Here is a 17,753-nt window from a genome sequence, read left to right as displayed (position 1 = left end):
TTATTGATTTATTTATTTATTGTTTATTTTATTTATTGTTTGTTTGTAAATATTACATAATACAATTAATGAACTTAAAATGTCCAACTAGGCGATTGCCCGTTTTAGGACATTCCAATATGATAATGTTTTTATATGTAAAATTATAGTAAATTATAGTGTTGACTATTCTGTTGTTAAAAAAAATACATATGTATATTCATATTCTATAATACTTTCAGTTATATCACGACATATTTTACTATTGTTTAGCTGACATAATAAACTAAAGAAATATTAATAGATAAAAACAAGAAAATGAATTTGAAAATGAAACTGAATTGAAGAAATTCTGTTGGTAAAGTAATACAAATGTATATTCATAATCTAGTATACTTTCAGTTATACCACGACATTTTTTTGATTTCCCACACTGTTATAGGCAATAATATATTTTACTTATAATAGTTATTCACTGTTGTGGGTCACGCAGCGGCACATGGTGGTATAACCTTATTGGTTTCCCTCTCTGTTAAAAGCAATATTATATATAAAAATATTCACAGTTTTTCAATACACATAACATTGTGCCTTTAAACATTCGTGTAATCCCCTTTTGTTTGTAATTTCTGTATTATAAGAAAGTGTATTTTTGCCTTGTAGGTTGTGTGTCACGCAGTGTCACATGGTGGTATAATTTTATTGATTTCCCACACTGTTATAGGCAATAATATATTTTACTTATAATAGTTATTCACTGTTGTGGGTCACGCAGCGGCACATGGTGGTATAACCTTATTGGTTTCCCTCTCTGTTAAAAGCAATATTATGTATAAAATTATTCACAGGTTTTCAATACGCATAACTTTGTGCCTTTTAAACATTTGTGTAATCCCCTTTTATTTGTAATTTCTGTATTATGAGAAAGTGTATTTTTGCCTTGTAGGTTGTGAGTCACGCAGTGTCACATAGTGGTATAATCTTATTGATTTCCCACACTGTTATAGGCAATAATATATTTTACTTATAATAGTTATTCACTGTTGTGGGTCACGCAGCGGCACATGGTGGTATAACCTTATTGGTTTCCCTCTCTGTTAAAAGCAATATTATATATAAAATTATTCACAGTTTTTCAATACACATAACATTGTGCCTTTAAACATTCATGTAATCCCCTTTTATTTGTAATTTCTGTATTATAAGAAAGTGTATTTTTGCCTTGTAGGTTGTGTGTCACGCAGTGTCACATGGTGGTATAATTTTATTGATTTCCCACACTGTTATAGGCAATAATATATTTTACTTATAATAGTTATTCACTGTTGTGGGTCACGCAGCGGCACATGGTGGTATAACCTTATTGGTTTCCCACACTGTTAAAAGCAATATTATATATTAAATTATTCACAGTTTTTCAATACGCATAACATTGTGCCTTTGAAACATTTGTGTAATCCCCTTTTATTTGTAATTTCTGTATTATGAGAAAGTGTATTTTTGCCTTGTAGGTTGTGTGTCACGCAGTGTCACATGGTGGTATAATTTTATTGATTTCCCACACTGTTATAGGCAATAATATATTTTACTTATAATAGTTATTCACTGTTGTGGGTCACGCAGCGGCACATGGTGGTATAACCTTATTGGTTTCCCACACTGTTAAAAGCAATATTATATATTAAATTATTCACAGTTTTTCAATACGCATAGCATTGTGCCTTTGAAACATTTGTGTAATCCCCTTTTATTTGTAATTTCTGTATTATGAGAAAGTGTATTTTTGCCTTGTAGGTTGTGTGTCACGCAGTGTCACATGGTGGTATAATTTTATTGATTTCCCACACTGTTATAGGCAATAATATATTTTACTTATAATAGTTATTCACTGTTGTGGGTCACGCAGCGGCACATGGTGGTATAACCTTATTGGTTTCCCTCTCTGTTAAAAGCAATATTATGTATAAAATTATTCACAGGTTTTCAATACGCATAACTTTGTGCCTTTTAAACATTTGTGTAATCCCCTTTTATTTGTAATTTCTGTATTATGAGAAAGAGTATTTTTGCCTTGTAGGTTGTGTGTCACGCAGTGTCACATAGTGGTATAATCTTATTGATTTCCCACACTGTTATAGGCAATAATATATTTTACTTATAATAGTTATTCACTGTTGTGGGTCACGCAGCGGCACATGGTGGTATAATCTTATTGGTTTCCCTCTCTGTTAAAAGCAATATTATATATAACATTATTTACAGTTTTTCAATACGCATAACATTGTGCCTTTTAAATATTCTTTTAATCCACTTTTTTTTTGTAATTTCTGTATTATAAGAAAGTGTATTTTTGCCTTGTAGGTTGTGTGTCACGCAGTGTCACATGGTGGTATAATTTTATTGATTTCCCACACTGTTATAGGCAATAATATATTTTACTTATAATAGTTATTCACTGTTGTGGGTCACGCAGCGGCACATGGTGGTATAACCTTATTGGTTTCCCTCTCTGTTAAAAGCAATATTATGTATAAAATTATTCACAGGTTTTCAATACGCATAACTTTGTGCCTTTTAAACATTTGTGTAATCCCCTTTTATTTGTAATTTCTGTATTATGAGAAAGTGTATTTTCGCCTTGTAGGTTGTGAGTCACGCAGTGTCACATAGTGGTATAATCTTATTGATTTCCCACACTGTTATAGGCAATAATATATTTTACTTATAATAGTTATTCACTGTTGTGGGTCACGCAGCGGCACATGGTGGTATAACCTTATTGGTTTCCCTCTCTGTTAAAAGCAATATTATATATAAAATTATTCACAGTTTTTCAATACACATAACATTGTGCCTTTAAACATTCATGTAATCCCCTTTTATTTGTAATTTCTGTATTATAAGAAAGTGTATTTTTGCCTTGTAGGTTGTGTGTCACGCAGTGTCACATGGTGGTATAATTTTATTGATTTCCCACACTGTTATAGGCAATAATATATTTTACTTATAATAGTTATTCACTGTTGTGGGTCACGCAGCGGCACATGGTGGTATAACCTTATTGGTTTCCCACACTGTTAAAAGCAATATTATATATTAAATTATTCAAAGTTTTTCAATACGCATAACATTGTGCCTTTGAAACATTTGTGTAATCCCCTTTTATTTGTAATTTCTGTATTATGAGAAAGTGTATTTTTGCCTTGTAGGTTGTGTGTCACGCAGTGTCACATGGTGGTATAATTTTATTGATTTCCCACACTGTTATAGGCAATAATATATTTTACTTATAATAGTTATTCACTGTTGTGGGTCACGCAGCGGCACATGGTGGTATAACCTTATTGGTTTCCCACACTGTTAAAAGCAATATTATATATTAAATTATTCACAGTTTTTCAATACGCATAGCATTGTGCCTTTGAAACATTTGTGTAATCCCCTTTTATTTGTAATTTCTGTATTATGAGAAAGTGTATTTTTGCCTTGTAGGTTGTGTGTCACGCAGTGTCACATGGTGGTATAATTTTATTGATTTCCCACACTGTTATAGGCAATAATATATTTTACTTATAATAGTTATTCACTGTTGTGGGTCACGCAGCGGCACATGGTGGTATAACCTTATTGGTTTCCCACACTGTTAAAAGCAATATTATATATTAAATTATTCACAGTTTTTCAATACGCATAACATTGTGCCTTTGAAACATTTGTGTAATCCCCTTTTATTTGTAATTTCTGTATTATGAGAAAGTGTATTTTTGCCTTGTAGGTTGTGTGTCACGCAGTGTCACATAGTGGTATAATCTTATTGATTTCCCACACTGTTATAGGCAATAATATATTTTACTTATAATAGTTATTCACTGTTGTGGGTCACGCAGCGGCACATGGTGGTATAATCTTATTGGTTTCCCTCTCTGTTAAAAGCAATATTATATATAACATTATTTACAGTTTTTCAATACGCATAACATTGTGCCTTTTAAATATTCGTTTAATCCACTTTTTTTTTGTAATTTCTGTATTATAAGAAAGTGTATTTTTGCCTTGTAGGTTGTGTGTCACGCAGTGTCACATGGTGGTATAATTTTATTGATTTCCCACACTGTTATAGGCAATAATATATTTTACTTATAATAGTTATTCACTGTTGTGGGTCACGCAGCGGCACATGGTGGTATAACCTTATTGGTTTCCCTCTCTGTTAAAAGCAATATTATGTATAAAATTATTCACAGGTTTTCAATACGCATAACTTTGTGCCTTTTAAACATTTGTGTAATCCCCTTTTATTTGTAATTTCTGTATTATGAGAAAGAGTATTTTTGCCTTGTAGGTTGTGTGTCACGCAGTGTCACATAGTGGTATAATCTTATTGATTTCCCACACTGTTATAGGCAATAATATATTTTACTTATAATAGTTATTCACTGTTGTGGGTCACGCAGCGGCACATGGTGGTATAACCTTATTGGTTTCCCTCTCTGTTAAAAGCAATATTATATATAAAATTATTCACAGTTTTTCAATACACATAACATTGTGCCTTTAAACATTCATGTAATCCCCTTTTATTTGTAATTTCTGTATTATAAGAAAGTGTATTTTTGCCTTGTATGTTGTGTGTCACGCAGTGTCACATGGTGGTATAATTTTATTGATTTCCCACACTGTTATAGGCAATAATATATTTTACTTATAATAGTTATTCACTGTTGTGGGTCACGCAGCGGCACATGGTGGTATAACCTTATTGGTTTCCCACACTGTTAAAAGCAATATTATATATTAAATTTTTCACAGTTTTTCAATACGCATAACATTGTGCCTTTGAAACATTTGTGTAATCCCCTTTTATTTGTAATTTCTGTATTATGAGAAAGTGTATTTTTGCCTTGTAGGTTGTGTGTCACGCAGTGTCACATAGTGGTATAATCTTATTGATTTCCCACACTGTTATAGGCAATAATATATTTTACTTATAATAGTTATTCACTGTTGTGGGTCACGCAGCGGCACATGGTGGTATAATCTTATTGGTTTCCCTCTCTGTTAAAAGCAATATTATATATAAAATTATTCACAGTTTTTCAATACACATAACATTGTGCCTTTAAACATTCGTGTAATCCCCTTTTATTTGTAATTTCTGTATTATAAGAAATTGTATTTTTGCCTTGTAGGTTGTGTGTCACGCAGTGTCACATGGTGGTATAATCTTATTGATTTCCCACACTGTTATAGGTAATACTATATTTTACTTATAATAGTTATTCACTGTTGTGGGTCACGCAGCGGCACATGGTGGTATAACCTTATTGGTTTCCCTCTCTGTTAAAAGCAATATTATATATAATATTATTCACAGATTTTCAATACGCATAACATTGTGCCTTTTTAACATTTGTGTAATCCCCTTTTATTTGTAATTTCTGTATTATGAGAAAGTGTATTTTTGCCTTGTAGGTTGTGTGTCACGCAGTGTCACATAGTGGTATAATCTTATTGATTTCCCACACTGTTATAGGCAATAATATATTTTGCATATAATAGTTATTCCCTGGTTTTCAATGTTTTAATGAAGGCCTTGTATTCATGAGTTAAATCCCCTTTTACGTACTTGTATTTTCTACCTATCTCTATTGTCATATGGCTAGATGGCTTATATATTATAAGAAAAATTATCATTTTTGCCTTACAGATTGTGGGTCATGCAGTAACCCATGTTGGTAGAATCTTTTTGTTTTATCTCTCTGTTACAGGAAATTTTATATTCACTGCTTTTCAATGTGCGTATCTGCAATCCTTTTAAACATTGGTAAAATCGCCTTTTATATTTTTTCTGTACTATAAGCAAGTGTATTTTTGCCTTGTAGGTTGTTTGTCATGCAGTGTCACATGGTGGTATAATCTTATTGATTTACCACACAGGCAATAATATATTTTTCTTACAATAGTCATTCACTGTAATGGGTCACGCAGTGACACATGGTGGTGTAATCTTATTGGTTTCCCTCTCTGTTAAAGGCAAAGTTATATTCAAAATTATTCACTGTTATCAATATGCATAACTGCCTGCCTTTTAAACATTGGTAAAATTCCCTTTTTTTTGTGAATTCTGTATCAAAAGAAAGTTTATTTTTGCCTTGTAGGTTGTGTGTCACGCAATGTCACATGGTGGTATAATCTTATTGATTTCCCACACTGTTATAGGCAATAATATATTTTACTTATTGAGTTAAAACCCATTTAACAACCCTTTTACTTGTATTTTCTACCTTCCCCTATTGTCATATAGCTAGATGGCAAATATATTGTAAGAAAAATGATTATTTTTGCTTTTTGCAATACATATAATCGTATTGGTTTCCCACACCGTTACAGGCTATTAACATTGTCTTTTTGTGCATTGCTAGCGTATACTAAGTTTACATTTAAAAAAAATCATGAAGTTGCACAAAGAGGCTAGGTAGAAAAACATTTCGAATGTACTTATTATAGTTTATATTGATAGATATATTGTCTTCATAAATATTTAAACATATTATAAGGTTAAATTTATCAAAACATAATTTTCCAAGAACATAATTTTTTTTATAAAACAAGTAAGTTATTACGAAAATGGAATCAGCAGTCGCGTGGCGAAAATTTTGTGTTTGTGAATAAGAAGTTAATTAGCAAGAAGAAACGAGTAGGAACAAGGAGAAGCTAGATGAAACCAAAATAATTTAGAAGAAATTAAACATAAGTTGTAATATATTCAACTTACAAGAATTATGAAGACGATGTAAAGACAACTCAAAACTAAATACAAAAGTTAAAAACTACGGGCCGCCTCAGAACAAGAAACCTTGGTGAGGAGGACTGTGATAAAAAATAATTGAATTTATACTTTTTAACTACATCATGTACAAACTTTGCAATTGCAAATAATAAAAAAAAAAATAAGTTAGAGGAAGCAAGAAGAAGTAAGGAAAGCTAGAAGGTGCAAAGCTCGATGCCGTACCTCATCAAATGCCTTTTATTCGAGTTCCACTGTTTGGGTCTTACGAAAATATTAAAGTGACCATCCTCAAATATGCATTGCATACGAAAAACTTTACGATAGTGCCGTACTGCTGAAATCCATTCTGTTCCATGATAATGTTATTATTCTCAAGGTATGTATGCGAATTGTGTTTCAATTTAGGAAAATATATTGATAACAATTCTTTTTCAGATGCCCTCATCTATTGGAAGGTTGTTATTATTAGAGTAATCTTCACCTTGAAGCTGCAGTCCAATCTTTGCAGGACTGCACTTACACCAAAAATATGTATCACTGATGACAATAGAATACATATTTTGAAGGGACAAAGACAGAATTTCGATTCTCAAATTTAAATACCAAGAGCATAACAATAAATTGTGCCGATTGATGAAAATAATTAACATTGTCTAGTCTTGCAGACTACAATATAACCAGTACCTAACAAAAGATGGGTGAAGCGGATGTGAAAGCTGGTTCTTGCATTATTAGGGGAAATTAATTTGTTTTTATGTTACAGAGAAAATGCTTCTCCAGAAAAAACTGCAGGTGGAACAATGCCAGATCGACAAAGTGATTCAGCTACACGAGACTATGATTGTGAGGTGGGGAGTCATGTTGGTGGGACCAACGGGAGGTGGCAAAACTACTGTTCTAACGGTATGCCAAACTTTTCCATACAAAATAAATTTAGCCTACTGTAAAGTACTCTACGATGATGTACTCATGTCTATTGACTACTACTAAGATTGCCACAAAGAATGGCAACTACACATTACCGCAATGATTGCCACTCTTTGTGGTCTTTACTAAGATTGCCACCTAGATTGGCAACTACAGTAAGAATGCCCATCTGATACAAGACCCCACTGAGAGTAGCCTAGATTCTCACTGCCTCGTAAACTCTGGTCCTCCATCAATATGGCTCCCACAGCTGTTGTGCTCACATGATGCATAGGTGGGGCCTTAGAGAGTCTGTGATGCATGAATGCGGTGCAATGCAGATCATTGAATTTATGGTCAACGATTGCCCACTCCATTCATTCCTTGGCGGTATTGATGAGGTCCACAGAGCAAAGCCTCAAACCCTAGACTGGTTCGGGGACCTCGATGTTCCCTCTGACTCCCCCATCATACAAAAGAATACTAGAAAAATTAGACTAGCTAATTTGGATTTTTCTGTAACAACACCCACAAAATTCAACCAAATAGAAGGTAAAGGGCCCTAGAATTGATTTTTCTACAAATTGACCAATTATTTAAGCTGCGATTTTTTTCAGAATCTTGGTGAAACCCTTACTGAACTGCATAATCTAGGAATTGAAAATCAGTATTTCCAAATTGTCCGCAAATACGTGATGAATCCAAAAGCTTTGAGTATGGGAGAATTGTACGGAGAGGTGAACCCTTTGACCCTGGAGTGGAGGGATGGATTGCTGGCCATTTCTCTCAGGACTGGCGTACAGGTAAGAAGTTATTTTAAAATCCGTTTTAGACATTATGTACATACGTGGGAACATTGGGATGACTATAGTCCTTTACCTGTTTTCTGCTACCTGGTCGTTAGGCAGTGTTCAAGGTACCCGTTTGTGCAAATCAGTATTGTGGTAACTCGGACTCAAACCGAAATATGCAATGTGAATTGAATATTCTGGATGTGACCTTGGGTAATTTGCCTTCTAGTTGAAACAAATGGAGGTTCGAGTGTGATTACCCCATTACAGTTTTCTTTGCACAATTATCGGCTACCTTCATTTTATTCTCTTTAAAGTCAGTGACTATTTACACATCCAATTGACCTAATACCTTCCAGTATCTCCATATCCTTATTACTGCTTTACTCCTTTCCCCAGAACATTGTCTATAAACAGAAAGGTCCCAATAGTCTTTGAGACTAAAACAGAATTTTTTCGTGTCATCCACACTGTTCATAATATTTGATAATTTGCTAGTATATGTTGTTATTCTCAACTATGCGGCTGTTGCATACATGATCAATTGGCGGATATCCCCTTTTTTTCCACATTGGTCTGTAGGCATCCGCTTCCTCACTGGGAACTCATTTTGGCATCAATTTAAGAATGCAAGAGCTTTGAGATTTCTTTTATGTTCATTTTAAGGGTAGAATTAAAAAATAATTGAATTATTTCTAGTGTACTGAAGAAGATCACCAGTGGATCATTTGTGATGGTCCTGTGGATGCGGTGTGGATTGAGAACATGAACACGGTACTGGACGACAACAAGATGTTATGTTTGGCAAATTCTGAGCGTATCAAACTCACGCCTTATGTGCACATGGTATTTGAGGTACAGAATCTTTAAATACTGTACCTTTAATTCTATGCACATAGTATTCCCACATACATTTATAGAGCTTACTTACACAAATTAAACTCATCATTTTCAAATTCACTTTGGCTCTGTTATTAATCTAGTGCATCTTTGAGTTAAAGTGCAATATGTGCCATGCAATACTGCACTTGAATTATTTGACCATCCGCCAATTTCACATTGTGATGATAATTTCAGGTGGAGAATCTGGCCCAGGCGTCCCCCGCCACAGTCTCCCGCTGCGGGATGGTATATGTGGACCCCAGTGAGATGGAATGGCAGCCGTATGTCCGGACTTGGCTTGAGGCCTTGCCTGATAACAAAGTCATCAATGCAGACAATAAGGCCAAGATATACGAACTCTTTCACTACATCGATAAAGGTTTCTACTTCATTAGGAGGAGCTGTTTTTCTGGTATAATGCAGGTAATTCATTACTGTTTTTATATTATTACTGAATATTTACATGGCGGTGGCAGAGTAATATTTTTTCATTTGGGATGTTTTCGGAACAAGTTTGTTTAGGGAAAATCCAAGAATGGTATTTTTATATCTGTAAATATTGTTGGTAAAACAGTACATAACCTCTGATTTGGCATTGCACAAAAGCACCACAAAAAAGCCAATTATGTATTTACTCTAGGAATAAATCTAACAGTTCTCTCATCATAAACTCAACCAAAAATTTTCCAAGACCCCGGTGGCCGGTTCAAGCCATCTGAAATATTAATCTGCCTCTTGAACTTATGAATATCTACATTCTGTTTTATGTTTTCCAGGTGGATATTAGTAAAGTGGCCATGCTCTGCAGCATCCTCCAGTCGCTCCTGTTAGAGCCTGTTGAACATTTTGAAGACAAGGATGAAATGCACAATTACATCGTTCAATGTTTCCTGTTTTGCTATATCTGGGCAGTAGGTGGCAATTTGCTTGACGATTCGAGGATTGCGTTTGAAAGATATGTGAAGACACAATTTGAGGAAGTTTTGATTGATGCGTATGTCCATTTTAATTATATCATACAAGGGCTGATTATCCTTGACTAGTCGCTTTCTTCACATGAACAATTGTTAAATATTTGCATATTATAGCACATGGCTCTTTTTGATAGCTTGTGGAAATGGCGGAGTTTTAAATTTTGCAAAAATGAAACAAAATCATGGTTTTTGCAGTCCTAAAACTTTATTTATTTATTTACCCATTTTTAGAGGCTTTTATATATGACTATTCAAAATTATATATTAATACAGTATATATTTATTATAGATAACTAAACTGTCTCAGAAACAATCTTTTATATTTGTCAAGTGATAAATTAAAGATGTCCACTGAATCAGTATAATTATTTTCCTCCATAAGTATTCTGGGCAATGAGGAATACATATGGTAGTTAGTACCACAATTTCTGTATTGAAATAAATCCCGAATTCTAGTATTACTTAGTGGAATCTGAAAGCTTATCAATGCAAGCAATTCTGGACTATCAAAGCATCATTTAGAACTTAATTTAATAAGAAATAAATTTTTCAATTACAGGCCCTTGCCCGTCGATCTTTGGGATGTGTATATTGATCACAAAATAAAAGGTTTTGAGGACTGGAATAAGATGGTCCCCAGTTATAAATACAATTCTTCTGAACCGTTTTTTGAAACACTTGTACCAACTAGAGACACCGTGCGATACGGATACATAATGGAAAAACTAATAAAACAGAACCGACCGGTTATGTTTACTGGAAATACGGGTAAATAATTTTTAGTTTTTTATCATTTGTACGTAGTTAGGTTCCCCACAAAGAGAGTATAAATAGGTAGTTAGCCACGGCAAACTAGGAACCTATGGGCAAGTGAACCTTAAAACTGTTACTAATTGATTGAAGAGATTTGAGTACTCTTCGTCTAATCCCAACACTATAGCATAACTTTTTGTTTTTGTGATAAAGAGTGTCTATAAAATAAAAATGTTTTAATGTGTGTCAACATGTATCCGACAGACTTTAACCAGCGATTCCTGAGCCTATTTGGAGTAAAAAGAGAATGTCATCTTGTATTTTATATATGTATTTATGTTTTTACATAATTTAATGGTAAAATATATTTTCTTTTGTTTTTAATTGAAAACAAATGTCATCGGACAACCAAATGACATCTGCATTTTTCTAAATATGCCCAGGAATCTGTTGTGTACATGCTGTCCACACCCTGTGTACATACTATAATTTTAGGTGTTGGAAAATCCGTTATTGCCAAAACAGTTTTAAATAAATTGGGATCGTCTGGGACTTTTGTGCCTTTTACAATGAACTTTTCGGCACAGACAAGCAGCATCAGAACACAGGTACTTTATAATTATTTTTCAAAAATACTGTCTTTAACAATATGTGTAATTAATCCCATTAATTCGTAGCTGATCGACGCGATTGGAGTTTTTAAGATGTTAACGCTTTTAGGAAATATTTGAATCTCACCTGGAAAGGCGGAAAAAAACTGTACTGGGTGCTCCTTGGGGAAAGAAAGTAATAATATTTATAGACGATGTAAACATGCCTAAACTTGATGTGTATGGATCCCAACCAACTATTGAATTATTGAGGTAACGCCATTCAAGTATATTAGAGAAAAGAATCCATACCATAGAAATACATAGTATTTTTTGGCATTCACCCAGAATTTATTAAAATAATAGTGTTGTGTAAATTTAATTTCTCTTTTGAAATGACCAAAGGAAAGCTTTCAGAGACATGTGATCCCAGATGTTAGTTAAAAGATAAATCTTATTTATGATGTACCTGTAATTCTAAAGCAGCTAATGAAGTTTTATAAAACGGGCTTATTGACACATTTACAACTTGGTTTCGATGAATCAGCTTTTTCGATTTACATACAAAATTTTATTTTAGAATCTCTATTTCATCTCCTTGCAGATGTATGCAAAATGAGTGTTTGTGGCTTACGTATGTATATGTCATGGTGGACTATTAGGGAGTGAAGCCATTAAAAAGACGCAGATATAATATACATATATCATAAAATTATCGTAATCTTAATCTTTTGTCAGAGATTAATTTTAGAGTACCAAGCTCAAGAGAATTGGAGATAAATCAATTTTTCATCTTTCTAAATGCTCTACTATTAACAGACAAAACGCTTTATATTTAAAAGAATTTTAATGATTTGACATATTTTCTGTAATTCAAGAATATTTAAAATATATATCCTAGCTAACATTGAATAATTTTCAATAACATATCGCAAGTCATCATGTTGTTGCTATGAATCCTGGTCAGTTGCATACCATTATTTTTATTGATGTTGATTAGTGATTATTGATGTTGTTAGTGTTGTGAGGATAATTTGTTTTAATATATTGTCATTTATTTGTGTTCTTATATCTTATTTAATTATTTATCTAATATTTACAGTTTTTCATTTTTGTAAATATTTTAGTTGTAAATATCACGGGTACGGGACCCTTAATTTGTTTATGGATTTAAGGAGTGATGTGCAAATAGAACTCTCCGTTCCAGGCTAGCGTGAAGAGTGCAGTCTGGCTCGCCGCTAGACAGGTTGCGTCAAGTATTGTCAGCAAAGGAACCACTCATACATACAATATCGCAAACATACAAACGTATTTAATAAACCTAGGCAAATAAATAAAAATAATTCACATTTTTAATTAATGTTTATGAAAAAATTATTTCACTGTCGAATAGTGGCGGGCATGGAGTTGGGAACCCCTAATCTAGACCATCTAGTTCTAGAATTAGCATATGTAACGATTGTACCAAATGTACTATTTTAAGTTAAATAAGTAGAGTAGAGGTTCTGAGTTCGAGTCTCAATCACAACCTTATCTTTTATTTTCTGTATTTCCTTTTGTTTCATATTAATAATAATTTGTTGAGAATTATTATTGACATTATTCTCAATAATTAATATTAATATTTCAATGTTTCAGGCAATTTCTGGACTTTGGCGGCCTGTATGATAGAGAAAAGATGTTCTGGAAGGACATTCGCGACGTTGTACTGAGCACGGGCTGCGCCCCTCCAGGGGGGGGCAGGAACCCTCTCGCAGCGCGTTTCACCCGTCACTTCGCAATGCTCTTCATCACCACACCTAATGATGATACTTTGAAAGTCATATTCAAGGTAAGATAACAAAAATAGGTTTTAAGGCTAGTTTTTCAGTTTAGTTTTTTTCATAACTGACTAACAAACAAAACAAAAATGTTTTGATTTGTCTATGTTCTGTTTAGTCATGGAACCATGACTAGCAATTATTGCTAGTTAACAGTCTTTGTTACATTGATGATATACAGTTAAAAGGAAATTATTAAACTAATTGGCACTCAAAACTCTGATTAGGGAGTGTATATTTTGTAAAATTTTTGATAAAATTAAAGAAAAAAAATTGCTTTTGGCGGAATTTCAACTAAATGTGGAGAATTTTATAAGTTAATTATTACGTAAGCGAGAGTCACATCGGTGCCACTTTCGAAAGTTGCTCCCTTATTGGCTACGGTCATCGATGTGTATCCAAGGCTGCTATTTTGTCAAATTTATATTTGTATAGGCACAGTTTCATAAACATTACATAAATAATAGGATCTATCTTTTTTGACAATGAATTGAATTATGTTACATAATACATATTCTGTAGTTTGTATTGTGTTGTCAGTGTAGTCCTTGATCATAGAATAAAATTGTATTAAATCAATAAAACCTAGATTAAAAGTCATAACATCAAAAAAAGTCCTTGTGTGCATTATTTAAGTAAAGGTTGAAATTAGATTTTTTTATTGCAGTCAATTTTGAATGTTTATTTGGAAGATTTTGTCCCCGAGGTTTCATGCATGGGTACAGCAATAGTGAATGCAGCAGTGGATATATACGGAAAGGTCATAACCAAGCTCCTGCCCACACCCATGAAATCTCACTACGTTTTTAACCTGCGTGATTTGTCCAAATGCATGCAAGGAGTCCTTCAGGCAGATGGGGGATTAGTAAAAGAAGCACTTACTATATTGAAGTGAGTAATGATTGTATATTCCTCCCTTTTGAAATATACAATATAGATATATTTTTTAAAAACTAAATAATGATCACATTGTTAGTGTTGCTGCCTATATTGAAAACAAGTTGCATGCTATTTATCGCAGTCACTAGCTTATTAATTCTGTAAGACTAGCATATAAAACTTGCTCCTGAGAATTAAGAAACTTTGTGACAAAGTATTGAATTGTGCATTTTTGAGAAATTATGAGATATTCAAGGATATTAACTTCTTGATCGCCTACGCTAAATTTCGCCAGCTGATTCTATTTTCGTAATAACTTAATTTTTTTTGCCAAATTATGTTTTCGTAAATTGTACCGTCATGAAAATTAATACAAACAGTTTATAAAAAAAAACCACCTAATAAAATATTTAATGGCAAAAAAACTTAAAAATGGCAATTAAAAACCTTTTTTAAATTAGGAAAAAAAAACCTTTCAGCTTTACAAATAAGTGTAGAGTAAATTTTATACAATCAATAAAAACCTTACTAATAAACTGAAATTGACAAAACTGATATTTAACAGCCACAAAAAGTTACAAATTTAGCCTTACAATGTGCTTTAAATTTTACACAATTGATAAACAACAATGTAAAAACCTTACTAATATACTAAAATTGACTAAACTGATATTTTAAAATTTATAAGCACTTTTTATACACTGGAAGGGGGTACATTTAAGCAACGAAAATTTCTCATTGAATTTCTGAATATTTCCAAGGTATTTTAAATGTGTTATATATTTCGGCACTCGAGTGTATTCTAAGGACGGGTTGTTTCGGAGAATCTGAACAATTCATCAAATTTCTACGTTCATTTTCAAGTTCTGTGAAAGATTTTTTCAAGTTCTGTTTTAATTTCAGTTTTGTCAAGCAACTAGCCTACAATGATATAAAAACAGAACTTGAATAAGTCTTTCACAGAACCCGAAAATGAACATTGAAATTTGATGAATTGTTCAAATTCTCCGACACAACCCGTCCTAAGAATTTTCTGCTCTGGCTGTCAACTGGTTTTAAATAAATAAGAATATTATAAATCTGTTTCACAGATTGTTCTACCACGAATGTCTCCGAGTGTTTCACGACCGCCTTATCAACACGGAAGACAGAAGTTTCTTCTACCATCTGATGCATGAAGTGTGCATGAGCAACTTTGGCCAGCCCATTATGGAGTTTGAGTTAGCCGCTGTCATCAAACCCCCTCTGTTACTCTTCGGAGATTTCCTTAACTACGGCGCTGCTAAAGAAAACCGAATATATGAAGAAATCAAAGAACTGGATCAACTCAAAGATATTCTTTATGTAACATTAGTCCCATTTTTATTCTATTTACATTTCATAATACATATATTTAGGCAGACTTATTAATTAATTTCTAGCGACCGACCCTTTACAACGGCAGTTTGCTTATACATAATACATGTTTTGGTCTTTTCCACTACATTATTTCTTTATTTTTTGATATACTGCATTTGACGAGAGACTAGAGACGAGATACTTTTCGTCATTATTTTTTGTGCACCAGCCTTCAAATTATTTTAGTTAGAATAATTACTTCATAATGGAGTTAATATGCCTCTGTAATTAAGTAAACTTGATAAGTTTTGGGCATTCCCAATACTTTTGGCATAAATCCAAATAATGAATTACCACTAAAACTTAGGAAATGTTTATAAATTGCAAAATACATATTTCTGAATGCCAAAGTTCACTTCACCAAGAGAATACTCTTGAGGATAAAATACCTTTTTGAACCTCCAAGCTCCACGTCTCCGAACCCAGAGTTTGCAGGTTTGAAACCCAGTGTATCCAAATAATAAAATTTGTTTTAGTTATTTCACTTACATTATTACATATAATGTAAATAAAGTAATACATATGTACATATTATATTTGTGCCACTTTCCAGAGTGACCAGGGTGGTAAATTCAGAATTGATTTGTTCCTTGAAATGACATGACCATCGAACCATAATCAGCTGTCAAGCATAATGGTCATGTTGTTATGCCTGTCAGCTGATCACAATTTGATCAAGCGCTAAAACGGACTGAGAATCAACTTTTATTTGTTGGTCATCAAATGTATTAGAGTTTGAACACCCCAACCTAAAGCTTTTACCTCATGTTCGACATCTAAACAATTGATACAATACAATGTATTGACCGTGAGAATTTGTATTTTTTTGGCTTCAGTTCTACTTGGAGGAATACAATGCCACGGCCAGAGCCGAGATGAAGCTGGTCCTATTTACGGATGCGGCAGAGCACGTGGTGCGAATAGCGCGAGTGCTGCGCGCCGAGAGGGGTCATGCACTGCTGGTGGGGCCGGGCGGCTCGGGCAGGAGGAGTCTCGCCACGCTGGCGGCATTTATCAATGAGTACAAGTGAGTTACGATTTACAATCGATACTTGGAGCAAGTGTAATCACGAGAGACAGAAAGGCTGACAAGGGACAGAATACTGAAAACAGTAGTTGCAAATAAAAAGTTGTCAAAAGGAGCGAGACTAGCAGTCCACAACAGAGTGCTGATACCAACCTTTGATGTAAGGTAGTGAGACATTGAACCGGCAGAGGAAGGGTGAAAATAGATTGAATTCTGTAAAAATATTACAACAAATTTTCAAGGTAGAAGTTATTTAGTTAGCACAATTACATAATTATTATTTTAATTGAAATAATTTCAGATGTTTTGGAATGGAGCTCACCAAGAATTATGACATGTCTTCTTTCCACGATGATCTCCGCAATCTCTATAATAATACTGGTGTAAAGAATGAAGATACCGTATTTCTCTTCACAGATGCTCAAATTCTTCAAGAAGAGTTTCTGGAGGATATTAATAATATTCTCAATTCAGGTTTGTTAAGGCTCATGATAACATTTAGTAAGCGTACATAGGTCTTAGCCGCCTCCAGGAAATGCCTCTCTCACGCCAGTGTCCTATACTGTTTCCCGAAAGAGCCTTGTATCTGATTCAGCGCTGTTTGCTTTCGCACCATTTAGCCACCTTGGCTGCATCTCACAGGTTTATTAAACAGAAGCCCCTTCAGCGGTCGGATTTCTTCCAACCTTGTCACCTATCAGTTGTGCTAAGTGCCAAGCATATTCCAATTTTAGTGTGAATAATTATAGACAATCTTTATCTGCTCTTATGCGGAAAAACAGCATTTTATGAAAAAGTTAGTTTTGAGATACGGGATTATAAATATATCATTTGACTGTAGTGAGCATGTACACATTGAAAGCCATTTATATATAATAAGATGTTTCAACTAATAGACAACAAGTTTTATGTATTTTAATCAATTTATTCATAAGTTTTGAGTAAAAAAACGGAAAAGAAAAAA

At 33.4% G+C, this 17,753-nt stretch overlaps 1 protein-coding gene across 1 annotated transcript in view; it reads left to right on the top strand.

Moving 5' to 3' along the window:
- Dhc16F (Dynein heavy chain at 16F) overlaps positions 1-17,753 on the top strand; it is a 93,922-nt gene that overhangs the window by 33,388 nt on the left and 42,781 nt on the right. The window contains exons 24-36 of the mRNA XM_089649785.1: positions 7,533-7,672; positions 8,293-8,478; positions 9,166-9,321; positions 9,544-9,771; positions 10,125-10,377; positions 10,896-11,090; positions 11,571-11,683; positions 11,796-11,938; positions 13,304-13,496; positions 14,153-14,376; positions 15,456-15,708; positions 16,599-16,789; positions 17,091-17,263. Coding sequence (XP_089505911.1) covers positions 7,533-7,672; positions 8,293-8,478; positions 9,166-9,321; positions 9,544-9,771; positions 10,125-10,377; positions 10,896-11,090; positions 11,571-11,683; positions 11,796-11,938; positions 13,304-13,496; positions 14,153-14,376; positions 15,456-15,708; positions 16,599-16,789; positions 17,091-17,263 — 2,448 coding nt within the window. The remainder of the gene's footprint in view (positions 1-7,532; positions 7,673-8,292; positions 8,479-9,165; positions 9,322-9,543; positions 9,772-10,124; positions 10,378-10,895; positions 11,091-11,570; positions 11,684-11,795; positions 11,939-13,303; positions 13,497-14,152; positions 14,377-15,455; positions 15,709-16,598; positions 16,790-17,090; positions 17,264-17,753) is intronic.

This window comes from Hesperophylax consimilis, chromosome 31 (assembly GCF_061612785.1).
Source record: "Hesperophylax consimilis isolate HC1 chromosome 31, BYU_Hcon_1.0, whole genome shotgun sequence".
Taxonomy (NCBI): Eukaryota; Metazoa; Arthropoda; class Insecta; order Trichoptera; family Limnephilidae; genus Hesperophylax; species Hesperophylax consimilis.
Note: the sequence above shows the minus strand (reverse complement) of the source record. Positions and strands in the feature narration are given on the sequence as shown.